The sequence below is a fragment of the Marmota monax genome, unplaced genomic scaffold, assembly GCF_021218885.2.
Source record: "Marmota monax isolate L192 unplaced genomic scaffold, Marmota_monax_Labrador192_F-V1.1 WCK01_AAM20220418_F8-fsc00025, whole genome shotgun sequence".
NCBI classification, from domain to species: domain Eukaryota; kingdom Metazoa; phylum Chordata; class Mammalia; order Rodentia; family Sciuridae; genus Marmota; species Marmota monax.
This window is the reverse complement of record NW_026691950.1, coordinates 10385409-10412434: the sequence shown is the minus strand read 5'-3', so window position 1 is coordinate 10412434 and position 27026 is coordinate 10385409. Positions and strand designations below refer to the sequence as shown.

The 27026-nt window shown below is 43.5% G+C and overlaps 1 protein-coding gene and 1 pseudogene across 3 annotated transcripts in view; one reads left to right on the top strand and one right to left on the bottom strand.

The window, feature by feature from the left end:
• Nucleotides 1-433: 433 nt before the first annotated feature.
• The window catches only part of Usp46 (ubiquitin specific peptidase 46), a 63193-nt gene continuing 36600 nt past the window's right edge, over nt 434-27026 (top strand). For 2 of the 3 annotated variants that reach the window (XM_046460412.2, XM_046460271.2), the window contains exons 1-2: nt 434-619; nt 26619-26699. In XM_046460412.2, coding sequence (XP_046316368.1) covers nt 584-619; nt 26619-26699 — 117 coding nt within the window. In that variant the 5' untranslated portion in view covers nt 434-583. The remainder of the gene's footprint in view (nt 620-26618; nt 26700-27026) is intronic. The other variant, XM_046460346.2, reaches the window with a different exon arrangement.
• On the bottom strand, nt 19031-19439 carry LOC124103756 (large ribosomal subunit protein eL30-like; annotated as a pseudogene).

The following is a 27026-nucleotide window of genomic DNA, read 5'->3' as shown; positions in this document are numbered from 1 at the left end:
GCCCTAGACTGGAGTCCCCGTTTCCTCAGCCCGGGTCGGTCAGTGGCCAACGTCTGGAGCGGTCATTGGCTTCCCGAGGACGCCACGGGCTCCGGAGGAAAGCAGAGGGCCACCGCTGTGTTGGGGTTGAGGTCCGCCCTGCGGGGAGCGTGGTGCTGCTGCCACAGCTGTGCGACCACCGGCCAGGCCCCGCGTGCCAGCCAGAGTGGAGCAGGGCATCCAAAGGAAAAGCCAAAGGCTGAGACCCGGCAGGGAGCGAGGCGCGGGCCGGCCGGGCGCGCGGCGGAGCGCTCGGAGCGGCCGGCGGACTCCCGCGGCGCGCTCGCCGCCCCTCCTCCCCGCGCGCCGGCCGCGGCCCAGGCTCCCTCGCTCCGCCACTCCCCGCCCCTCAGCCTGCCTCCCCGCCCTCCCCGCCCTCCCGCCGCCGCCTCCTCCTCCCTCCCGGCCTCCCTCTCCCAGCCAAACTGAAAGCCGGACCCCAGGCCGCCTCGCCGCCGCCCGGCCTCCTGCGCGCTCCACCATGGACAGTCCTGTTTTCACCTTGTAAAGATGGCGGTGCGGGATCGCTGCAACCTTTAGACTAATGACTGTCCGAAACATCGCCTCCATCTGTAATATGGTGAGTGGCCGCCGCCTCGGGGGTCGCGCCCGAGGCGCTGCGAGGCAAAGAAAGGGAAACCCGAGCCGCACACACGCCTGGCAGCGGCAGGGTGGGGACGAGGGGGCGGTGGGTCCGGTCAGCGCGGTCAGAAGTTCCCGGCCCCCAGGCTGGGCGGGCCGGCGACGACACGAGCAGCGGGGGAGGCGCCCCGAGCCCCCTGCCCCGTCACCGAGTGCCCGCCCGCCGATTCCAGGGCCCGCTGTGCCCCCGCCCTCCCGTTGCGGTGGAAGCCGCTGGCTGGGAGGTGGCCGCGCTCGAAGGTCCCCGGGGAGGGGAGTGGGGCTGAGCTGGGAGTAGGGGTCACCCATCCTGTCTTTGCAGTCAGTAAGCTAGTGTTGGACTCCCTGACTGCCCTCATCTCATTTTGAGTTTAGTCCTTCGATTGTATTTACAATTCATTTTGTAACGACAGTTGGTGTATCTGGAGAAATTTGAAATGTAATAAAGCTGTAAAAAAAAAGTGCAAAATTGTGGTTAGAGAGCTGAAATTCAACCTGGTTTAGGAAAGCATGATAATTGATTCTGGGTACCTCAGTTTCCCTCCCTGGGAAAGAGGGGCAAGGTTCTTTGGCAGTAACATTTATGGGCCCTAAAGGTGGGGATGGCTGTGGGTGTGGAGGAGGTCTCCATGGTTCTTGTGTCCCATTCACTGTGGATCCAGAGGAAGCTGGTGGGCATGGACACAGTGAAGGGATATCACTGGGCTCTAATGGGGTCTGGATCCATGACCTAGTGGGAATTTGGGAATCTCCCATTGCTTTCCCTTCCTTTTCAGTTTCTGCAGTTTGGGTACCTCCAGTTTGGGTACCCAGGGTGTACCCTCTTGACACTCTCCCTTGTCAGAGCCTTGGGAAGCTCAGCTTGGGATAAGGTATTGCTCCCCTGTGCAGGGTTTGAATATTTTATTTTATTATTTATTTATTTAATTTGGTGCTGGGAATGAAATCCAAGGCCTCCTGAACTCTAGGCAGACACTCTGCCACTGAGCCAACCCCCAACCCCAGGGTGTGTGCTTTGCTCCAACTCTCTAGAATTCTGCCCAGCCCCATTCAAGTGGGAACTAGTGGCAGTTTAAGGACACCTCCCCTGAAGCTGGTTAATATTGACCTCTAAAAGCATCTGAGGAGGCTTGATTGAGTAGCCTTGGGGTAAAGTGTTCTTCCTCCATCACATAGCTTTTTAAATCTTCTATCCCAAATTCTGTTACAAGATCGGCACATGGCAAAGGATCATTGAGGAACCATGTGTTAGCTCAGGGGTGGAAAATTGAGACCCACTGGTTCTGGCTTCAGCTTTCAGGGCCACTGGGCAAGGCCACTGCCATAGCCAGTAGAGCAAAGGCTGGGGCTTCCCAGAGTGACAGCTGCCTGGGGTTGGTGCAGGGGGAGTTAGACAATGTGGGTGGCTCTTGGAGGCTTTTTCCATTTCCTCTTTTTCCTTCCTTTCTCCACAAGGAGACAGGTTTCCTGCTTCTTCCTGTCGAGTGGCATTAATGTTGCTTGGTGCAGTGAGAAGAGATGCTTTTCTTCTCAGTGTCTCTCTGCTGTGACCAGCACCTGAGGGGACTGTGAAACCACAGCAGCTTGAATGCTGTTATTCACGCCTGCTGGGGTGGCCTCAGGCCTACAGGGTCTCTACTCTTGGTAGTTCCTGCCCTGCTCCTTTGTGGTGACACCTCTCTGTATTAAAGCAGGCTGGAAACTTTGAGAGCCAGCATGTCCCAAGAGGAAGCCAGCCTCCGGATTTTTTTCCCTTTTCAGTGTATCTGGGGCTCCTTGGCACACCTGGGCAGAATGTTACAACCTGTTTTCCTTGGAACTCAACCATTGAGACAAGCTGCCTGGCAGGACATGAAAGGAGCATGCCAGTACTGTGGTCAGAGTGTTGACACCTCCGTCCTGTGGCCACCTAAAAAGCTATCAAGTTTAGGATCACTGGGTGAAGTGAGGGCCCAGTAATTGATAAACAAGGAATTTTATCTTCCTGTTTGGACGCTGTGTCCAAAGAAGTCAGACTTCTGGGTACAAGTCCTGTAAAAGCTTTGTGTCCTTGAGCAGGTTGTTCTCTGCCTTGTCCTTGAGCAGTTTGCTCTCTGTCTTGCCTTCTTAATCTATACAAAGAAGATGATAATGGTTATTATCTCACTGGACAGTTGCTTTAAGTGAGTTACTGGGGTTCAGGAGGGAGTCCACACAGCAAGTACTCAGGGCTAGCTATCATTGTCCATAATCTTCTTTTTCATTGTGTTACCTTCCAGTTGTTAAAGGGACCATGGAGATTATGCCTCTTCCTACTGGATGGAAGCAACCACTAATATAAACAACCCACACATTATCTTTTGCAAGCTGAGTGGCACACAGAGGCCAGGATGGGAATTATTAGTCCCGCCCCTCATAATAGGCTGTTCAGGTCACGTCTGGCCTTCCCAGACTCATTCCCAGAGCAGAAGGGTTGGTGATGAGACTGCTGTCTTTTCACCCAAGCAGACATAAATGTTCACTGGACCTCTCTTTCGTGTCTTCACTCAGAGATGAATTGTTTCCAGGTAGGTCTTTTCTGGGTCTAGCCTCATTATTGGGCTTCTCTCTGGGGGATGCTTACTGATCCTTTCCACTCCTAATTGCACTTGGTCCCAGCCATTTTGAGGTTTGAGAAGTTGTAGTAAGAGTTGGTGGGACTGCAATTTTTTTTTTTTTTAAGCAGGTCATTTGGCATATTTTAAACAGGCATATGTGTGTCCCCAAAAGGGTGTTGGGATACCATCCTTCTGGGTGAGACAAACAGACCACTGAAAAGTGGACTTGTTTCCTCCACCAGAGAAGAAGGGGCTCAGCTGAGCAGAAACAAAATTTGTAGCAAATCCTGAGTTGAATATCACCTCTTGTCCCCACACTTCTTTTGCCAGTTTTAGATATAGAGAACATGGAAAATGTCCTCATTCCTGCTCTTGCCTCCCACCCCACTGAAGTTTTATTGTCCTTTGGGAGTTTAGTGCTGGTTCTCTTTACTTCTTCCATATGAATTCCCACCATAGTAATTCTTGATCAACTTGCTTAGTGCAAATCAGTGTGGCCAGACAGCAGTGTCTGGTTTGGAGACAGTAAAGCTTGTTTGGCTGGTGTGTTGTAATTTTGAAAATGCTCTAGCTGCTCCCAAGCATGAGAAAATGTCCCCTGTTGATAATCCTCTGATTTTTGTCCAGACCAATGGACTTGATTTTCTGTGTATTTTTATGGCCCTAAAATGGAAGTGGGTTTTTTTTTTTTTTTTTGAGTTTTCTATTTGAATTGAGGAATTTTTTAAAGAGGAAGCATTTGTTAGGAGAAACCAAATGTGACTTGTACCAATGCAAATTGGCTTAAATCATCTCATCCTTATGTCATTCATTAATAGTGCTGTAAGATGTACTTTGGAGGAAATGCCATGTATCAAATAGATCACAAGTTTTGTACCTTTATAAACAGCCATCTCTTGAGGACCTGCTGTGTTAGTGTTAGCTCATACTAAGTGAAAGTGCTTAATAATTGAACGAGGGGAGTCCCTGTCTCCAAGGAGCTCAGCTGATCCTTATCTCGTGGGCATAATATTGGTAAAGATAAAACAGTTTCAATACAGTGATGATATTTACACAGATGAAGCTGAACAAAGTCCCCAAAGCAGAACAATGGAAAGACCAATTTATATAATGGGGCATTTCTTTAATATTGATACACTTTCTAGTTGTAGCTTTTATTTTATTTTATTTTATAGGAAGACATTAACTAACTGTGAGTTAGAACTGGAATCTGACATTGTCTTTCAAGTTAAGCATGAAATCTAATATTGGCTTTGTGTAAATTGTTTTTCTGGGGACCTTTGTTTTTCTCATCTTCTAAAGGTAAATATATATGTGTATATATATATTATACATATATATAAAATATATATATACACATACATATATATGTATATATATATACATATAAGTATATATATGGTTACAAAAATCTTAATAGTATTTTTTCCAAAAAGTCTTTATAAAAATTCACCTCTTAATTGGTTAGCAACCTCATGAGTACCTACCATACTTAAAACCTGTTGAACTTGTCAGCATTTTAACATCCATGGAACAACCCTGGGATAATATTAACACCAATTTGTGGGTTAGGTTTGATTTTTAAAAAAATAAATTGTTACCTTAAAATAAGGGAAAAGTAAAATTAACGAAATCTGGAGCCAGTGTGGTGGCTCATGCCTGTCATCTCAGTGACTCCTGAGGCTGAGGCAGGAGTATCACAAGTTCAGGGACAGTTTCAGCAACTTAATGAGACCCCATCTCAAAAAGAAAAATAGAAAAATGACTGGGGACCCAGCTCAGTGGTAAAGTGCCCCTGGGTTTCAATCCCTAGTTAAATAAATAGCAAAAAATTGAAACAAACCTAGAGGATTTTTATGAATATAGTTTTTATCCTAGTAAGTCAACTACTTATCTGAGGCAAGCATTTTGCATTTTTAGAGTGGCTAGAAAAGTTTTTAATAAAATATGTGTCGATTTCATAGTTTGGAGAAAGGATAGCTTGCCTTTTGTTATTCATTTTCATTCTCAAGGGTAGCTGGCAACCATGAGTTTAGTGTAATGTATCTACTAGGAATTGTTATAATTGTTGGATTTTTAAAAATGCAGCTTGCCGTGAGGTGTGTTAATGTTTAAAGAAAAAAATTCTGCTCTTGTGGCCCCACAGGCCTAATATGCTAGAGTTTATGTTAGGTCAAGACCTGACAGTTAAGTCTGCAGATTTTTCTTTGTTTTTCTTGGAATCCCAGGGAAAAAACAAAGTCGAATGCCAGTATTTAGGGAGAATTAAAGATTGTAATGCCTTTTGTGGATGTCAACTTTGTGTTTTAGTTCACCCGTACAGTAAAACCTATTTATTTATTTTTCACCAGTGTGGCATTTTGGTATGTTTGGGTTGTGTTATTTTTCTCCCCCCACCCCCAGTTTAGTCTTTCTAGTTATTAACGCTGGTTGAGGCTTTATGTTGTTATTAAGTTTGGTAGTATCATCAGAAATGTACCTCTTGGTGGTTTTATCTATAGCCTACCCACAAAGCCAGCCCAAAGCAAACTGACGGAAAAGTTGTAAAAGATGGTGTCTTTTAGTCTAGTTAACTTTTCTGGTCTACATATTTTCATGCAGCTCCTATAATAAACCTTCAGTTGTGGTGTAACCAAATGTTAGTCTACGAGCTTGGGAGCCCTTATTGGTCTTTTTGAGAGACAGGGCCACCCAACAGTGAACCAGCAAAAACTTTCTTGAGATAAATAAATTCTCGATCAGCCTCTAGCACTAGCACTAAAGGCTTTCTGGAATGTCTCTGTTGTGGGATTGTGGGTTAGAGTTTTGGGGATAGTATAACTCCCTTCATGGAATTTTACCACAGCTCAGAGAATGATTATTTGCTGTGCATAGTTTTAAGATCATGGGGGTTGGGGGTACGCTGTAGTTCCCAAAACTCCACTTCCCACATGGATCCAATATCCAAAGGAGTCCCGATGCCACTTTCAGAACCTTCAAATGCTTTAAGGTAGTTCAAATGTGAGATTCCATATCTGGGTGGAGGTGCAATTGAGGCGTCCAGAAAAGTAGATTAATAGGGTGAACACTCCTATATTTCCCACCCAGTGAAGAAATAAAATATTACAAATATAATTAAAACTGCCTGTCCTTCCCCATTTCATTTCCTTTCTTCCAGAGGGACCACTATTCTGAAGTTGGTGTTTATCATGTGTTTTTATGTTTTACTAGATATGTGTGCATTCAGAAATCAGATACAGTATTATTTCTTTGTGTTTTAAGTATGCTTTGTAGTACTAAACTAATCTTTTCAGTTTGCTTTTGTTGTTTAAATTATGATCTTGAGATTTATCCATTAAGATATACACGATTATAGTTTATTTTAACTGCTACATAATATTTCTTCATATGAATGTGCTACAGTATATTTATTATATTGTTGATAATCACTTAGGCATACATGTTTTCATTTGTGCTGTTTTTAGTGTTGTGAATGGTTGTGAACTCATTCTCCCTGTATGAAAGTTTAAAATTTCTCTGTGTTGTATTCTGTAGAGGGAATTGCCGGGTCAAAGGAAATGGGCATCTTTCACTTTAATAGATTACCAGATTGCTCTCCCCGGTAGTTGGATCAATTTTCACTCCAACCAGCAACAGTTTGGAGGGTTGCAGTCATTCTAGGTGCTTGCAGATAATTGATATTTTAGACATTTTGCCAACCTGATAGGTGTGAAATGCATCTTTGAGATTTAAACTAGCCCTTTCCTGTGTACTAGTGAGGTGGAATGTGTTTTCATGTGTTTATTATGCTGGGTTGTTTTTAGCCCAAGGCCTGGGGAGCAGTTTTCCAGGGCTTGGGAGTCAGGATTGCGGTGTTGGTTCTGTCCAAAAACAGGTAATGGGACAATGAAGAAGAAGAACAGGGGACCAAAGCAAGAGTCAGGAAAGGTAGGGAAGAATATGGAGACAGAGTTTGAAGGAATAATGGATGACAGAAGATCACCCTGGAGGGTTGAAAACCTGTAGCAAAAAGATGGCAAATGCATCCTGTGTGTTGGGAGTGATTTTGGGATAGGTTCTTGCATTCAAGCCACATTGCTTTCATTGAAATTGGCTTTGGTGAAAAATCATGTCAGGGGCCTCTTCCGTTGAGCACAGCATCAAGGCTGGACTTCTGGAATTTTCCTGTTTACGCAGTTGCCTTTTGAAGTTCTTTTAGAAAATCCACATATGCTCTTCTTCCTAAAACATATTTTTCTTTGTCCTTTAGGTTAAGTACACTGTACAGGAAACCAGTAACTCCTGGTGGAGTTACTATCTTCAATATTTGGAAAATATTCCCTGCACTTCATTTTAATTGTCAGAGAATGGTGAATGCTACCTTATTGAATCAGAAATACTTGGTTTATTTTAGAGAGAGAATTTTAATATTTATTTTTCAGTTTTTGCCAGACACAACATCTTTGTTTGTATGTGGTGCTGAGCATCGAACCCGGGCTGCACACATGCCAGGCGAGCGCGCTACCGCTTGAGCCACATCCCCAGCCCCGAAATACTTGGTTTTAAAAGTATGGTTTATGGCAGCTTTAAAAATGCTTTATACTGGGCTGGAGTGTGGCTCAGTTCTTGCCTTGCATGCATGAAGCCCTGGGTTTGATTCCTAGCAACACACACCACACACACACACACACACACACACACAAAGTTTAGTGGTTCTTGGATGTACCAAAGAATGATGCCTACATGTGCATTCTTTTATTAAAAATTCAGACTCTGGAGTTCTATTCCTAGAGATTTTGATTAAGTAGGTCCAGTGGGATCCTGGAATCAGCATTTTAAATAACTAGTTCTTTCTGTTTCCCACTCCTTCTTCCACACACTCTGCTACAGGGGTTGCAAGGACCACACTTTGAGAAATTTTGTTTTCTTTGCTTGCCTTAGCCTCTTAGAAAGCATTGCTTATAGAAGCTACCTGCCACCTGAAAGTTGTTTTTGTTTTTTTTTTAAATCAATGTAAAACTGTTTAAGGTAGTAATTTAACTTCAAGAGCTATAGATTGAGGCCATTCTGTAGATTTTTTCTAAATATTAAATAGAAAAGTTTTTATTTATGCTTGTAGAACAGAGAGTCTAAGCTCTGACTATAGATCATATCCCCTGAGAAGCTTCTAAAAGCAACTTTAAAAAGTAATTAAATCGTAAAACATCAACATTCAAAAGTATGGGGGAAAAAAAGTATGTAGTATATATTATATGGCCAAATACTCACCCTTCAGATTTAACAGATATTAAAATCTTGCCATAGCTAGTTGATTTTTTTTTTTTTTTGATACTGAGGATTAAACTCAAGGCTGCTTAACCACCCATCCACATCCTCAACCTGTTTTTTTTTTTTATTTTTTATTTTTAGAGACAGGGTCTTGCTGAATTGCTTAAGACCTCGTTAAGTTGCTGAGGCTGGCTTTGAACTCACGATCCTACTGCCTCAACCTCTGGAGCCACTGGGATTACAGGCATGCGCCACTGCACCCAGCCATAGCTGGTTGATTTCTTAAAACTTGTAGATGTGATACCTTACAAATACCACTCACTGCCCTGTTTCCTCATTGCTTTTCCCAGAACGGACCATTTTCATGAGGTTGGTGTGGTGTCCACCACACATGTCTTACACTTTATGAATCGATAAGCAGTCAAAGCTTGTGTGTGTGTAAAAATCTGTGGCCTTTTGCAACTCTTTCTTTGCTCCACAACTTTGTTTGAGATTATATTAACACGGAGATCTACTTTAGTCATTCTAACTCCTTTATGACCATGGTTTACTTATTCCCCTGTTTAGAGATAATTTGTTAGCTACTTAAGCATTCTCTTCTGGAAACAGTACTGCAGTGAGTGTCCTTGTTCCTGACATTTTTGCTCATGTGACTTCCTTTCTCCAGTATATAGCTCTGGAAGTGGAAGTGCTGCTCTTAGGTTATCCATCTGCAGCTTTACTAGGCATTGTGGCCTTCCACAGAGCCTGTGTCATGCTCTTTGGACTTTCATCATCTACCACTGTGAGCTAAATAAACCTCTTTTCTATATAAGTTTCCCAGCCCTGGGCATTTTGTTATACCAGTGGGAGGTGAACTAATACATCAGATATTTTCAAGTTACTCTGCAAAGTGGATCCGTCAGTGGGGCTTATTTGATATATACTACCTAAAGGGCCACAGTCTCAGTTTCTGATGATACATAGATGCAGGTAATTGGAGTAGGCTTTAGGGAGCTGAGTGTGTGTGTGTGTGTGTGTGTGTGTATGTGTTTGTGTGTTTTAGTGCCACAGTTGATTCAAATGAGCACATCAGGTTGAGAAACTGCCATATGTGACTGGCAACTCCATGAAGACAGGAGCTGTCTCCATCTTATTTGTTGTTGATTTTCCAGCTGTCAGCATGGTGTCTATTACGTATCTGGTAGATGCTCAATAAATAATTGCTGATAGGTGAATAAAGAGATGTAGTCTGGTATAATGGAAATTGCCTTATAGTCAAGCCACACTCCTCCAGCTGTGTTGTGTATAAGAATTACTTAAAGATTTCGTGAAATTGTGTTTTCTGACCAGGAGCCCTGGGATGGGGCTGAGATCTGGCATTTGATGGATATGCTGCTGTTTGGGGAAGCACATTTGAGCAGCAGGATGGTGGCAGGGGAGGGGGACAAAGACAAAATGAAACAATTATTTTCTTCTGGATAGTTGTAAAGTAGAGGAGTTTGGAATTTGGAATCCTGCTTGGTAAATCTCAGAGCTCATCTCTTCATCACTTTACAACAAAAGCAAATGAAGTACCTTCCTCATAACTGTTTTTTGAGATCAAAGGAGCTCTTGTTCATGGAAGCACTCCATGAGCTGTGAGGCCATCAGGCTTGTTACTTCTCATAATCATTGTCACTTTTGTAGTGAATTAATATTTTCCTTCACTTTGCTAAAAGCATAAAGCTGTTGTCATTACAGGATCCAAGGAAATCTCATTTTGACCTGCTATCTCTATTGAGTGGGGCACTTTATCTGCATTTGGGGAAGCAGAAGCAAAAATCTTCCAGTTTTTTGGTTCTGACTGTAGGTGCTACAGAGCTGAAGAGGGTCTCCTTCTTATTGTTTTTGGGGTATTAGAGAATTACAGCTAGAAAGGCCCATGGTTCTCTCCTAATCAGTACTACACTGTAGCAGGATCATAGGGAGATGAAATTTATTCCCTAAGTCAGGCACATCATAAAGAGAAAAGGGGGATGCTCAAAATAACAATAAGATATTAGATGTAATCTGAATTATTCAGGGCAAACTAGAGCTAAGAGTCCCCATAATAATTCACCATAGGACACTGTCATATAAATGCAAGTTTTCTGGATGCTTTGGTAATGGGGACGCTGATCATTGATCTGAGAGAGGCAATGGAGTGTGGAGAAGAGAGAGCAAATGTAAATAGCCACAGGAGGTGTTATGTGTTGTGTAGTCCAAGTTACTGGGAGACTGAGGCAGGCTTGCTTGAGTACAGGAGTTCGAGGCCAGCCTGAGCAACATAGTGTAACCCTTTTTATTAAAATAAATAAAATGACATTCAGAACTAGTTGCATTGCATGCTGGGGATGGGGTACCTATATTCCCAGGCTTCTTTTTCTCTAGAGAGAGAACATGGGATGGATCCAATTCCTTAGGTCAGTGTCTCTCAAATACCAATTTTGTGCTTCAAGGTTTTCACTATATCTATGTTTCACCTGAACTTATTTACTTAGTAGTTGTCTTTAAATCTGTTTATCTTGGTTTAATTTGACCTCCTTCTATGCTAAAACTATAACATGATAGGTTCAATGAGCTAGATTTGCGCTTTTCTGGTAAAGATCAAAAACATAAGTGCTGCGGGTCACGGTGGCACATGCCTGCCCAGTGGCTCAGGAGGCTGAGGCAGGAGGATTGCAAGTTCTAAGCCAGCCTCAGCAAAAGCGAGGCTCTAAGCAACTCAATGAGACCCTGTCTCCAAAATAGGGCTGGGGATGTGGCTCAGTGGCCAAGTGCCCCTGAGTTGAATCCCTAGTACCAAAAAAAAAAAAAAAAGTGCTAAGTTAAAACTGTTCATCCCTGTGCCACGTAAGATTACCTTCCTCTTACCAGGATTTAGGGCCTGTAGTTCATAAGATGTTTACTTGGATAAGAGGTTCTTGATGGTGGTTCAGGTAACTGGCTGTTGAGCTACATTGCAGTCTGCAGGTCTGGCTGGAGAACTTTTTGGAAGGCCCGTCAGCCCATGGATGGAGTCTGGCTGAGGTTTCCACATGCTGGTGGCAGGGTGTGAGCAGCTGTGTGAGCAGGGTGTGAGATGCCTCTCAAAGACTCTCTTCTCATCCATGCCTGTGGGTGATGAGAGAACTTTCCTTCCTGGGTTGTTGTGGGTGGGCTCAGTGTAATCAGTTATGTCGAGTGCTCAGTTTGCAGCCTAGACATTTTATTACCACTTGCTTTGAAAGTCCAAACAGTGCAATGGTCAGAGCTCTGAGCTAGGAACTCCCAGCTCCAGTGGCTTTCTGGTTCCATGACATTGAGCAGGTCACCTTGGCCTCTTCTAGGCCTATGAAATAGAACTGTTCCAATTGTCAACGGTGGTGAAACATGAAGGCTCCAATCGAGGAGGACTGGGGAAGGGGCTGGGGGAGGGCAAAGAAGGAAGAAGCTGTGATTTCTGGCCAAAGTATCATTGGAGGTCACAGTGCAGATGGTGCGTGGCTGAGCTTTTGTAATCATTAGTCAAGATGTGATGACTTTCCTTACCCCATCTGTGAGGGCACGTGGTGTGGTGAAAGGCATTGAAACATCTAAGAGCTTATGCCATTCCTCTTGGTGTTATTTAGTGAACCCAGACATTCCATACATGGAGTACTAACCTTAGCTTCTTTTTAATTTTTTTAAAAAATTGTTAGTTGTAGTTGGACATAATAACTTAGTTATTTATTATGTGGTGCTGAGGACTGAACCCAGTGCCTCACACGTGCTAGGCAACAAGCGCTCTACCACCAAGGCACAACTGCAACCCGTCTTATAAGTTTTTAAAGTTTTTGATGAATGGGTAATATACATTCACATGGCAGAAATTTCACAATGTGCAAAATGATTTGTGTTGAAAATAGACCCATCATCTAATTCATGTCTCTGGCATCTATCAGTATTTACAGTGTCTTACATTTCCATTTAGAGATATCTCATGCATATACAAGCAAATATGTTTATATTTTTCTCCTAGTTTTTGAAAACACGAATAGTATTTATAGTACATACGAATCTGTCCTCATTTGACCGTTGTTTTTGTTTCTTGGAGGTGAGCCTGTAAAGAGCATCTCATTCTTTTTTAATAGCTGCAGGATATTCAGATACTTGAATGTACTGAATTTACTTAACCAGCTCCACGAATCGGACATGTAGTTGGTTTTCCAGTCTGGTTTTTATAAACAAGGCCTCAAGGAACGATTTTGTGCATCATGATGCATATGTGGGAGTGTATCTGTCCTCTGACTTTGAGGGGTTGTGCCAAATTGCCAGCCAACGCCAGCATGTGCAGTGTGTTGCCCATAGCCTGGTCAGTTGGGGGAAAGATGGTGTTCTGGTGTATTTTCAGTTTGTTTCTCATATTCAAAGTGAGCTTGAGCATCCATCACAGGCTTAAGAAATAAACTCAATATTTAAATGTTTTGCTCTTGGCAGTTATTTTCAGTCTATAGGGAAGGACCTGTATTTTTATTTCCAACCTACAACCAATACTTTTATAAAATGCAATAAAAAAGGATTGGTAGCAAAGTGGAATTAAAAAATCCAATGATAAATAAAACACAAACCTCAATTTTTTGTTACTAAACTTGACACAGACAAAATTGCTCTGTCCACTCATTATATACACACAGCAGTTTCTGAACTTAGCTCCAGGCAGAGTATTAATGTTTTGCTTAGGTAGCATTCCTGCTCCTGAGAAGGTCTCTACTCGCTTCCTCCCCCATTGTCACCCTATTTGGGTAGGGGGAGAAAGCTTACAAGTTTATATTTCTATTTCACAATCAGTACATTTTAAGATGTTTTTGTTATATTGGATTAAAATATCTCTGAGGGTGTGATACTGATTCAGACAGGCATGGCTCCCAGGACAGGGTTGCCATCAAACACATTCAGGCACAGTGAGTCTGTTAGTTCTCCCTATGCTATGGGGGCAGTGGGAAGCTCTATGAGGGGAAGCTGTATGAGTGGGAGCTGGATTTGGGGTTTTTATTGATGAAGACCTCAGCTTAGATGGGGGCCTGTAGTATGAGATGAGGAGGGTGAAACACTATAGAAAAATGCACAGCACTGTTTTTTTTGTTTTGTTTTTTTTTAACCTGGGGTTTTGTCAGGATCCCATGCCCTACACATGACCTTTCTAGAAAGTAAAGGGAAGAGAACCTCTGGGTAAAGCAGGAGCTTAAGGGAAGGCTTCTTGGTAACTTTGTGAAATACTGGGCACAGAATGAGTTCTTGCTTCTGGCACACTGAGTCTTTACTCCTTCTCCACCCTCAGCTAGAAAGCAGACATGGGAACTGGGGGCTGTGGCGCATGCCTGTAATCCCAGCAACTCTAGTCAGGCTGAGGCGGGAGAATTGCAAGTTCAGTACCAGCCTCAGCAATTTTGCCAGACCCTGTCTCAAAATAAAAAATAAAAAAGGCTGGGCATGTGGCTCAGTGTTTAAATGTCCCTGGGTTCAATCCCTGGTATTAAAAGAAAGAAAGAAAGAAACCAGACATGGGCCCAGGGGAGTGAGTCTTTGTTCTGTTTTTAAGTTGAAGTTGACCTCTCTAAGGACTTCATGGTACTATCTCTAAATGCGTGGAGAGGGGTCACAATAGACAGATCCTATAGCAGGTCCACACCGTTTCTTGCTATAATGATGTTGCACCATTATGTCGTCAGTATCCCTGGGTCAGCCTTCTTCATTAGCAGATGTTTACCTTCCATGTTACAGTTATCAAATCAAGTCATGTGGAGGTTTTTTTCCTGAGTCATTTTTCTCCATCCAGTGTCATAAAGGGTGGAAATGCATGCTGTCATGGTGCAGAATGAAATACCCTTTACTGTCTTGCGGAACTGGTCCCCTGTTAAAGCCTGGAGAAGAACTGCCATTCAGTCAGGAATTGGGGTTGTAGAGTCGCAGTGACTAGTAATCTCTGTCTCATGCTAACACTTGACCTTGGCAAATTACTTAACTCCATTGACCTCCTTCCCCTCACCTGTGAAGTGGGGATGGTGAGTCCACATAAGTGACCTGGCAGGCAGGATGGGTTATATTCAGGGTTGCTCTGTAGGACACTCTGAAGTGATCTGTCTGGTAACTCAGCAAGACGGGCATCCATAACTACACTGGGGTGTGCCAGTGGTTAGGTAATATGTGGCAACCAGCTGCCAAAGGGTAAGTGCTCAGAACCAGTCCTGGCTCTCTGCCCGGGGCTCTGCACCTGCAGCTAAGGAATGGCTAAAATTGTGAATGAAGCCATCCTCTCTTCTGACGTGTGGTGGAAAGCTGAGAGTCTGGATCTGGACCACCTGTGTTTGAATCCCAGCCCTGCCGTAAGTGGCTGAGTGGGCTCCACAGCTTCTGTCCATTTTCCATGTGTAGAATGGGGAGATTAAGAGTAATCTGCCTTGGGTTAGTGGGATTAAACGAATATATAGATGTGAAGTTCTCTGAATAATGACTGCTTATCTTTCCTGTTTTCTGAGTTTTTTCAGTCAGCAACTTCATCAAGTTTTTTCTGCACGCAAGGCACTTAGGAGGCGCTGGCAACTGAGTCAGATATAATAGCCTATGAGGACTCTGTAAGGATTATAGAGTCTATGGGCTACTGTGGGGGTGGCCAGCTTGTCTACAAAGGGCTAGAGAGTGAACATTTTGTGTTTCGTGGGCCATAACATCTCTGTCACAACCATGCCACTCTTCTGTTGTATTGTGAAAGCAGTTACAATGGTAAATGAATGATCATGGCTGGGTTCCAGTGAAACTTGATGTCCAAAAACAGCGGGTCACATCTGACCTGTGGGCTGTAATTTGCAGATCTGTGGTTGAGTGAGAAGACAGATGTTAAATAATCACAAACAATTATGCTGTTACCAATTGTGATAAGTGCTGTGAAGGGGCAGGCCACATTCTGTGAGAGGGAAGGGTCAGGGAAGAAGTGACATTGAAGCCACACGGTGAGAAAGAGACAGCTGGAGAGGGAGAGTCCTCCACATAGGGGACTGCTCTGAGGGGCAGGGACCCTGGCCTAGATAGTTTGAACCAAGAGACTCAGCATTAGAGTCTGTATTTGTATCTTTTGAAGGCATTTCAGATACTTTGCAGCTTCCTTTGGATAAAAGAAGACAGTATGTTTTTCCTCTTATAACTTATGCCAATTCTTTCCTTCTCTGCCCTCTGACCCCCCCAGTGATCCCAGTGATAGAGGTGAACTATATCAAAATGATAACATTTATTTCTGCGTACTAATGTCTTCCTTTCTCTGTTGTCCCATTGTTTTTATTTTATTATTGTCAGTTTCTATACAAGAATTTAGAAGTTAGGTAATCAAGGCTGCTCTGTATTCTAGATGTAGAATGGCTTACTCCTTAGAGTTATTTTTGCTTCTTAGCAAAAGACTCTTAAAACTTAACATTACTTTCTTTTCTTGTTTGCTTGATAAAAATTCACAGCCTTTGAAATGATTATGAAAAAAAAAAAAACCCAACTCCTTCTGATACAATGTCTCACCTACTGCCAGCTTTAGTTCTCATAGTTTTGTAGTCGCAAGGAGACACTTGACATCTTGACAGGCAGTGTTGTGTGGTGGTCGGGGGCACACTCTGCAGCCAGACTGTATGAGTTCCAGCGTGGTTCCACTATTTATTAGCTACATAAGCCAGAATAAGGTTGCCTATTTTCCCTGTCCTCTGTGTTCTTACCTTTAAAATAGGGACAATAATGGCATGTACCTCAGAGGATTGGTGTGAGGATTAAAATGAGTAAAATATGCAGAAATTACTTAGAAAAGTGATGGGACACAGCACCTGCTGTTTACGAGTCCTCTGTTGTTATTAATTACATCTGAGGCTCCAGGGCTCTTTCCTCCTTCCCATCCTTGAGCCCTGGCAGGTGGCTCCTTGCTCATCCCCATACCTTGAGCTGCATCGCTTCCTTTGTGCTTCACGTTCTCCATGAGGCTGTAGAGAGACTTTTGCCATGACAAGTCCAGGAACACATGTCCTTTTGCACTAGTCCTTCATGTATCGTTGTACTTTGAAAATGTAGTTAATGAGGAGTTTTTTGAACATAGACCTAAAAACGTGGTTTTTGCATCAGCCTTCACCATTCACGTCATTTGTTTGATTCCTGCTGTGTAACTAATGACTTGTTCTCTGTACATAGGTGTCATCTTTACATGTTGTCTTTGGCCTTTCTTGGGTCTCCTCTCTACTTGATGTAAATGTGACCAAGAGATTTAATGCCTTGAGAAGCAGATGCAGGAGGTGCCTTGGGGAGATCTTGGGCGGGAAAGGTTACCTGTCTGGGCCTCGGTGTTATTACCTGCTTACCTGCGAGGTGAACTAGCTGATCTCCAGGGATCTTAGTGCTTCTTTGTTGTATTGTAGGCCCCCTTGTGCTGTGGCTGTGATCTCTCTGGTTTTTACAGACCTTGACATGCCATTGTTCCTATTATTTTCTTCTCCTGGGCAAGACTCTTTCTTCATTTTGCCCCCCAAGGAAAAAAAAATTCTAACTTGTTTTCCTTATAAGTTGCTTTTAAAAATTGTTTTACGAAGAAATTGCTTTGAGTCTCCACCGGGTGCATTGTGACTCATCCTTCCTGGGTCTTTGTTGTTGTTTCTTTTGTGTGTTCGTAGCACCCTTGGCACACAGAATCGCTTTCAGAGGTGCTTTGAAAAGCTAACATTATAGTCGTCTTGTTGGAACTTGTCCCAGCTCAGATTCTATTTTTAATAAAGTTGGCTGCAATTGTTTTTCAAAGGTCACCACTTTTTTTTTTTTTTAACTGATGGAAATACAAATTTTGCTTCTTGTAATCCCAGACCCTATGATTTACCCCCACAGGTCTGTTCTTTGTTCAACATCTGATCACAGGGCCTCCCATTGGCCTTTGGTGCCATTGTGCTAGGAGCGGCAATAGGATGCAGCTTCTGGGTTCCTAATGCACTGTGCAGTTTGTGTAGTGGGATGATATTCCCGGTTTCGCCTGATTCCTTCTGCTGCCCTTTGGAACAGGCAGGCTGGATATCAGCAACTTGAGCTGTCAGCCAGGAAACTAACTCCAAAGAGCGGTGAGGTGAGTGAAGTCAAAGGCAAATAAATACCAGCAAGAAACCGAAGAGCAAATGCAACCCTAGACACGGGCTGTGAGCCTTAGGTAACTGGTCTACAGGGCATTGGTTTACTAAATTTAAAAAAAAAAAAATCGTTACAAAAATAATACATGCTCACAGTAAAAAGTATAAAACATTGAGATGATAAAAAGGAAAGCCCCTTTGTGACCTGCTCATCTCCCTGCCTCACTCTCTGACACTGAAGGCTATTGGTAATCCTGTCTCAAGTGTAGTCCCATCTGTAGTCCCATCTGCTCAGGAGGCTGAGGGAGGAGGATCACTTGAGATCAGGAGTTTTAAGGCAGCCTGGGCAATAGGAAGACCCTGTCTCCAAAACACGAAAACAAAAAATACCTCTCACACACAAAAAGAATCACAAACAAAACGAACAGTTTCTCAAGTGTTCTTTGGGAGAATTGTCATTAGATGCAGGTGTTGAATACAGTGGTCTGGTCTGTTGTGTTCACCTGTGTTCCACTTATAGAATAGTACTGGCACAAAGTGGGCTCAGAGCACTGCTGATTGAATGAATGACATTTTCAGGATTGTCCTATGTACATTGTTACTCTATACCATGGTCATCACTGCATCTTGGACAAATTTTCACAGCAGTACATAGAGAGCCACTTAACTTTTCAAAATACCTACATGGGATTCCATCACATGAATTACTGTAATTATTTAACCAGTTCAAGTTACTTCTCATTCTTTCTGTTACAGACCTTTCTACAAGGACTGTCTGACATGTTGACTGCTGATCGTCCCCTCAACATCCATTTTTCATTTCTAGTATAACAGAGATTTAAAAAAAATTTTTTTTAGACATTAGTAGGCCTTTATTTTGTTCATTTATTTATATGTGGTGCTGAGAATCGAAGCCAGTGCCTCACACATGCTAGGCAAGCACTCTACCACCGAACACAACCCCAGCTTGGTGTAACAGACATTTTAACTGGTCATAGGTCTTAAGTACAGACCACCTTTGCCAGGTTCCCTTGCCCTAGTTGCGGCCATGCGACTAGATTAGATTCTGGCCAGCGAGGTGTGAGCAAAGGTGATGTGTGCAGCGCCCAGGAGCATCCTTGAAAGGGAAGGAGAGGTCTGCTCCCTCCTGGCAGAGGTCGTCTGGTGGTAGAGGTTGGAGCAGCCTTCTTGGTTCCAAAGCTAGAAGCTGACTCTGGAGGATGTCAGAGCAACAAGATAAGAGGAACCCAGGTCCCTGGCACCACATTCTCTTAAACATTTGCATGAAAGAGACAGATACCTGTCTCATTGAAGCCACCCTTGCATTATTTGGGTCTTTGTTACAGTCTGTGTCTCTTCCCACCTCTGTGAGTGTATATGCAGAATAAATAGAAGTAGAATTGAAGAGTTGAAGGACATGGTCATTTATGTATTTATTTTTTTAACCAAAATGAATGCAGTGTTTTTAAAACACGCTCTGCCAAGTTTTATTAAAGAAAAAAATTTACATGTTTTACTTTTCACCAGTCTGTTCTGGCATGCTTCTAATGATATCAGAATCACCTGGATCAATGATAGATAGTGTGCACACTCTGTAGTATTTTCCACATGCTGTGCCCAATTCAATATTATTGCCACTGTAGTGATGGACACTAGTTTTGGCCAACATGGCATAGTACTCTATGTCAGATTACCTCAAAGCTGGACAGATGTTGGCGAGGATGACCAATTTCGCTTTGCCCTGTCTGATCATCTTCAGAGTTTGCTTGTACCCCAGTACATACTTTCCACTTTTCATAACAAGCTGGAGCCAAGAGTTGATTGACTCCAGAGACTTTTTCATCTTTTTTGCGGCCACCATCTTCCCGCCCCCAACCAAGAGCAGCCATCAAGATGGCGGGAGAGCTCGAAAGGAAGTGGCCATGGTCAGTTAAAACTAATGGATACTGCCTAATTACTCTTTAAGCACTGACCACCATCATCATCTCTTGAGACATTCCCCATCCAGTCATCTTATCATGAAGACATTCACATTTAACTTCTCAATATGTTAAAAATGTAAAAAGGTTTAATTTACCAAAGAAAAATACTAGCAAGTAAGGTAAGAGTTTGATTCCAAATGTCAGTATCAGTCATATTCATACCACTGATGCCTCATGGAATGGTGCAGAGGGAGAGCACACACACCTATGTCCAAGTTGTCATGCTCATGGTAGCTGCTTAGCCTCAACCATCCCTACCGGTGTGTTCATCCAACAGCTCATCTGCTCTTATTGTGGGCCTACTATGTGCTTGCTGCTGGGAATGCAGTATTGGGCAGGTCAGAGACGGTCTTTGCTTTTTTGAGGTATAGCTTAGAGGACAGGGCAGATGTTAATAATTATACAAATAACAACTGGAATGTGTAAGGTAGTCACATAGGATGCTTTGAAGAGTGAGTAGAGATTGGGGAGGGGATGATTAATTTTCTATTAATTACATAAACTTAGTAGCTTAAAAAGACACAACTTGGTTATCTTAGATTTCTGGAGGTCAGAAGTTGTAAAATCAGACATGGCTGGGTCATGCATCTTCCTAGGATGGCTCTAGGGAGAATCTGCTTCTCTTTTCCGGTTTCTACTGGCCGCTTGCATTCCTTGGCTCATGGCCTCTTCTTCCATCTCTGAGGCCAGCAGTGTAACATCTTCAGTCTCTGTCTGACCTCTGATTCCACAGTTACCTCTTCTCACTGACTCCTCATCTCCTCCTGCCTCCTTCCTACGAGGGTACTTGAGTTCATGCTGGGCCCAACCGGAAAATCCAGGGTAACATTTCCATCTCAAGATCCTTAATCATATCTGTAAAGTCCCTCTTGCCACATAAGGCAGGATTGTCCTAGGTCCTAGGGATGGGATGTGGATGTCTGAGGAAAGCATCATTGCTCTGTTTGCATCAGAGGGACTGACAATGTAGGGGTGGTCTGGGAAGAATTCCCTGAGGAGCTGGTCTTTAAACCAGATTGGTAGGATTTTGCAGGATGGTAGGATTCAGGCAGGGGAAGGGCACTTAGGTAATATGTGGGAAGGAACTAGAGGTATCCAGGAACTGAAAGGCAGCCACTGGACTAGATAGTGGATATGGGGGCGGGGGGGGTGGTGTGTGTGATGGCTCATGCCTGTGATCCCAGCAACTTGGAGTCAGAGGCAGGAGGATGGCAAGTTCAAGCCTAGCCCCAGTAACTTGGCGAGACACCATCTCAAAATAAGAACTAAAAAAAAGAGCTGGAGATATAGCTCAGTGGTAGAGCATCCCTGAGTTCAATTCCAAGTGTGGGTGCGGGGGACAAGAACAAACAAACAAATCCCCCTAAGTATACCAGAGAATGAGTGGCAAGATGAGGTTAGTGACTGCAGTGTAAGTCGCTGGAGGACTCCAAAGCAGATGTGCAATTAAAAAGAGCACTTTTGCCACAGTTTTGATAGTGAGGTTAGAGATGAGTAAGGTGGAGATTGGAGGCTTTGTAGGAGGGGTTGTAATTCAGATGAGAGAACCTGGCAGCTTGGTCCAGCTGATGTAGATTGAACCACTGGGCACTATGATGGGGGTGTAGAGTGCAGCAAGCTATGCCCAGTGTGATCCTGTGGTTTCTGGCACGAGCCAAGAGGAAGAAAGTGCTGTCATTTACTAGGTGGGAAAACACCAGAAGGAGGAGAAATCCAGGTTGGGTAGAAGGATGTTGAGGCCTTATGGGCACATGGGAATGCCTGTATTTGTCCATTCTGGAGCTCAGCATGAAGTTTTCGGGATGCAGAGAGAGTTGGAAATGGTGGTGTGCAGTTGCTGTTTGAATTCATGTATGTAGTAACTGCCTGGGCCCTGGAGAGAGAGGCACAAAAGGAAAAAGGGCCTCAGACTGTCCTAGGGTGGAGCCAGCCATATAAAAGTGCCCTGTTGGAATCTGCAACCTTTGGAGCTCATCAGGGATGAAATGGGGGTAGAATTGAGAAGGGGGTCTTTGGAGGGAAATCTGAAGGTGAGGACATAGAGACAAGTCTTACAGAAGATTTTAAAACTCAAACTTGCCATATTAATTCCCTATGCTACTGTAGCCAATTACTTGATCTTAGTGGTTTAAACAGTACACATGTACTATCTTATAGTTCTGGAGGTCAGAAATCCAAAATGGATCTCAGTGGGCTAGAGAAAGGGGGTGCAGGGCGGCACTCTCCCTGGAGGCTCTAGTGGAGACTGTTTTTCTCACGTCTTCTAGGAGCTGTCTGCCTTCCTTGTCTCTGGCCCTTCCTCCATCTCCAAAGCTTGCAAAGGCAAATTGAGCCCTCACACTTTATATCACTGATCTGTTCTGCTTGGCTTCCCACCTTGAAGGACAGTTGTGATCACACTGAGCCCACATGGATTGTCTTGGGCATTCTACCTTTTTAAGGTTGGATGATTAGCGCCTTAATACCATCTAAATTTTCCTTTGTCATGGAAAGCAATGTATTTATCATTTATGGGGGGCCACTATTTTACCTGTATCTGTTCAGCCATGTCCTGCTTGACTACATGTCCTACCTATTGTTTAGGTCAACAGTGGGCTACAGATATGACAGTGGTAGTAGATTGTAGTGGAGCTGGAAAATCCCTACTGCTTGGTGATGTTGTGGTTGTTACAGTGGGATGGCATGCCACACACTCATGTTTGTGGTGGTGCAGATGGAAACAAACTTATTGCCAATCATATGACTGTATAGCACGTTCAGTTATATACAAAATATTTGACAGTAAACAACTACATTACTGGTTTATGTATTTACTATATTATTTTTTATTATTTTAAAGTGCACTCCTATTTATATATAAAAAATGAAGTTGACTGTTAAACAGTGTGCTGTGTTGCATTGGCAGCAGCCTCAGATGTTTCATGTTTACTGTTTACCCCCCACCCTCCATGCTGGGAATCAGACCCAGGGCCTCATGCATACTAGGCAAGCACTCCTTACACTGAGCCACATCCTTAGCCTGTTACCATGTCTCTTGAATGCACCATTTTCTCTTGTGCTTGATTGACACTGATGGTGTTTTGCTCATCATGGCCCTTGGAGCAATAGGCTATTCCATGTGTATATACCACACGGCCAGGTATGCAATAGGTGGTACCATCTAGACTTGGGTGAGTGCACTCTGGTGTTCCCACAAGGAACTTGTGAAATGCTGTATTACTGAGGTCATGTCCCCGTGTTTAAGCAATGCATGGCTATACTATAAAAGTGGTGAACTCTCCCAAGACCCATCACAACACGAATTTATCCCCATCCCACCCCCGTCATCTCCCCACTCACAAATCTTAGCAACCCTCTGGTTTATCTGCATATACTTCAGAAGGGACAGTTGTGTAAAGAAGTTGGGTGCTGAAGGAGGAGTGAGAATGGGTTGGTAACTGCGAAAGGCATTGATGTGGGAGATGATGAAGGACATTTAAATTCTGATGAGATAGACCTGAATGAAAAGGAGAGATCCTTGGGCAAGAGAGACATCGCCACTGTCAATGAGAGCATGTGGGTTGGTGAGTCTCAAGGGAGTCCCTATCTGCTGGTTAAAAAATATATTGTTTCTTTCTTTTTTTTTTTCTGATGAGAGGGGTCAAGGGGACGCTGAAGTTCTGAGGACCATGGGGAAAGTTGGAAATTGTCATTGTGGAGTGGAGAGTGAGTGCAGGAGGCAGTGTGGGGCCTGGGGCGCGCTGGGGACCATGGGGTCTATGCACTCTGGTGTGGCTGATCAGTTTAGAGGGGCGGATGATTAGATTCAGACTGGGTTGGTTTTCTGCTGGGTGGTGTGTCCAAAGGGTAGGGTACGGGGGATTCAGAAGGGCAGTTGAAATCATCACCCAAAGAGGAAGAAGCTGAATAAGAAAGTAGGGGAGTGAAAGTTCCGTGAGGTATAAATGTGGCCGTGATGGGACTTAAAGTCAGCATGCAGAGCTGTGCTTAGGTGGACGGTGGCGGCTAGAGATGAGGATTTCAGGATGGTGGCCGGGTCCAAGGTTTGTCTTTGGAAGACCCATCTAGGACCTGTCTCCATGAGTTGGGGGTGGTCTTCTACAGTCAAGACAAGGACAAGAAGGCATGCATCTCTAAAAAGGGGATGTTTTGACAAGAGGGGGAGGGTGTGGGGGTCTGGAGTCAGCATCAAGGGTCAGGCCCTGCCAGCTTCTCCTCCTCACCTTTCTACACCCTTGCATGTTAGGCTAGAGTCCATGAGCTTGACTTGCGGGATGGTGAGGCAGTATTGCCTTCAGGGAAGAACCAGGCTTCACCCAACTGTCATTCACTTTCTTCCTGGGCTGTGCTGTGCTGTGCTGTGGGTGGTGCTCCAGCATACTATCCCAGAGGAGCTGTCCCCTGGGACTCTTCCCTTAGGAGGAGTCACCATCCTCACAAATGGGAAAATACCAAGATAGGTAGAAAAGAGCAGAAGCAATCTAAGACTTAATAGCTAGCAAAAAAATCATACATTAACTTGAATATATTGCTTTTTTTCCTGAAGATTTAATTAGATTTATCTCCTTGTGCTATATTTTTGTATCTGACGTTTCTCCTGGGCTCTAAGCCATATATTCTAATTTTTCTTGAAAAATGGCTATGGGCATATTTAATGCACATTATTTACATTGAATTATGATCGAAAGGTAACTTTACTGAAACTTTAGTGATTTTTTTGTCTGCACCATAAAATCCTGCCATAATTTGATATGTTATTTCAAAAATTTAGCCTTGTAAGTAGAGTTACATTGGTCTCTCTCTCTCTCTCTCTCTCTCTCTCTCTCTCTCTCTCTCTCACACACACACACACACACACACACACACACAAAATAAAAAATATTGAAACTACCTTACCCACAAATGAACATTGAACTCATACCTCACTCAGTCTCAGATGATGGGTGAAGGAACTTAGATTGGTGGGGCAGTATTAAGGACCTAGAAACCAAGTGGAAACAGGATATTAGGGTGGGGGGATGCAGTTTGCCATTTCTGTTGCTATTTTCTTTTTTTTTTCTCCTTCTTTTTTTTTTTTTTTGCATTTAATGTTTTCTTGGTGACTAGTGGCCATCTTCACTAGGTCTCAGCCTCCATTTTGGCCATTTCTTCCTGTGAGAGGTGCTAATTTTGACTTAGGACTAAGTAGTAGCAGCAGATTTTAAATTGATAATAAAACATGGCTTTTTAGCTGGGCGCCGTAGTGCAGGTCTGTAATCCCAACAACTCTGGAGGCTGACGCAGGCAGATCACAAGTTCAAAGCCAGCCTCAGCAACTTAGCAAGGCCCTAAGCAACTTAGCGAGACCCTGTCTCAAAATAAAAAATAAAAAGGGCAGGGGATGTGGCTCAGTGGTTAAGCGCCCTGAGTTCCATCACTAGTGTCAAACAACCACCACCACAACAAAAAACATGTCTTTTTACCAATCTGTCTATATCCCAAAATTTCTGTGAGTTAAGTCTTAAGTGATAGCCTGAGAATGTGAGAAGGCTACAGAGTTAAGGAAGAACAAATGGAGTTTGATCCAAACCATTCCTCAAACTCCATCTAGCCCTTCACATCCATGGGCTCTTCATGCATGGATTCAGTCAGCCACGAGTCAACAATACCAAAAGAAAACTTCACCTGTACTGGACATGTACAGTCCTTTTTCTTTGCTGTTATTCTCTAAGCAATACAGTGTAGCAGCTGTCTACATGGTATTTACGGTGTATTAGATATCATAAGTTGGAGATGGTTTAAAGTATACAGGAGGATGTGTGTGGATTGTATATACTACATCATTTTACATAAGGGACCCAAGCATCTATGTAGGGGTCCTGGGACCAGTCCTCTGCAGATAATGAGGGGCCCCTGCACTTACCTTATTGGAGTGAACCTAGTCACTTCCTAATCCCAGCAGACTCATTCAGGCCTGGGGGAGTAATGATTATCCATTGCCAGTGACTGTCCCTTAGTGGGGCTCAGTCAATGTTTTAACAGGCAGGATCACTCTGTGCAGCATTTGTTTAAGGTCAAGGACTTCCGAGTCTGACTCCTGGTTTTATCCTGTGGCTTTACCACTTATTGACCGTGGACTTGGGACAGATTCGTCAGCTCTCCTGAGCTTTAAGTTCCTTGTCTGTTAAATGTGATCTGTTGGATAACTGTAAGGGTGAATAGCACAGTCCCTGGCACATGCTAGGAGTAACTGGTAGCTGTTTATTCCCATGCTGGAGTGTCTCGTGGCTTCCCAATTTGATGCATCTGAGAACTGTTAGGTGTCAAAGTGTATTTTCCATTACTCACAATATTCTTTGGATGCATTACCTTCTAGGTAAGGCCTTCCCTGACCTCTCTTCTTAGAGGTGCAGCTATCCACCCCCTGCTGCCGTATGCCTCTCCTTCACCACAGCTTCCTGTCATCCCCACCCCTGCTTCCTACTTTCTTCCCTACTTCACTTGTCAGTGTTCTCCTCCAGTGCACCGCACTCCTAGTAAACTGTCCAACCTGCTTGCTTTGTGTCTCAGGCCGTCTTCATCTACTAAAGTGGGCACTCCATGAAATCAGGCAACGCGTCCCTTTTGTTCACCACTCTCTTATCAACATCTAGACGGAGACCAGGGTCTGGCTCAGTGGGTGCACAGTAAATCCTTGTCAAATGAAGAAATTGACTTTGAAAGTGGTAATATATTTCTCCGTGCCATGTTTTTTTAAAGCCTCTGCAGCTGTCTAGAATGATGATGTTTTATTCAGAAGTTCTTAGTGATAGTTTGCTCATTTGCCTATCTCACACTTCGTTTCCTGAGGGAGGATGATGGAAACCACAAAGAACAGGGCTGCGTGGATGAAGAAGATAGAGCTGGCATCACTACCAAATCTACCGACTTCTTCTGACACCTTGCCTTTCAGTGCGAACATACCCAGACACCTGTTGACCAGGGGAGATGCTTGTCTCTGTAGTAGGCGGCTCAAGTATCCTCTTGTTTTCTTGTCTATTTTACATGCAACAGAGCTTTTGTTATTTTTTTTTTTCTTTTAGGGCACCAATGCCTCTGCTCTGGAAAAAGACATTGGTCCAGAGCAGTTTCCAATCAATGAACACTACTTCGGATTGGTCAATGTAAGTATTTAAAATGTACTATTTTTATCAAACGTTTTAGAGTATTTGATGCAACCTCTGCTGCCATCTTCATCATTACCAATTTTTAAATAATTGTCAATGTGCATTAGTTCATAGAAGTGGCACATGTTGGAAATGGGGGGCATTTTAATCTATTTTTTGAAAGTTTTAAATGAATTGTCCCAGAAAAAAAGGATTTAATTACGACAATATTGGGTCAGATTCACATCCCCCCTTCCCTGTGCTTTGAGGGATTTCCTTTGCACACATAATCTCATGGTGATTTCATTAGCCTTTGTAGCCAAATCTGCTTTTGCATGTCCTCCT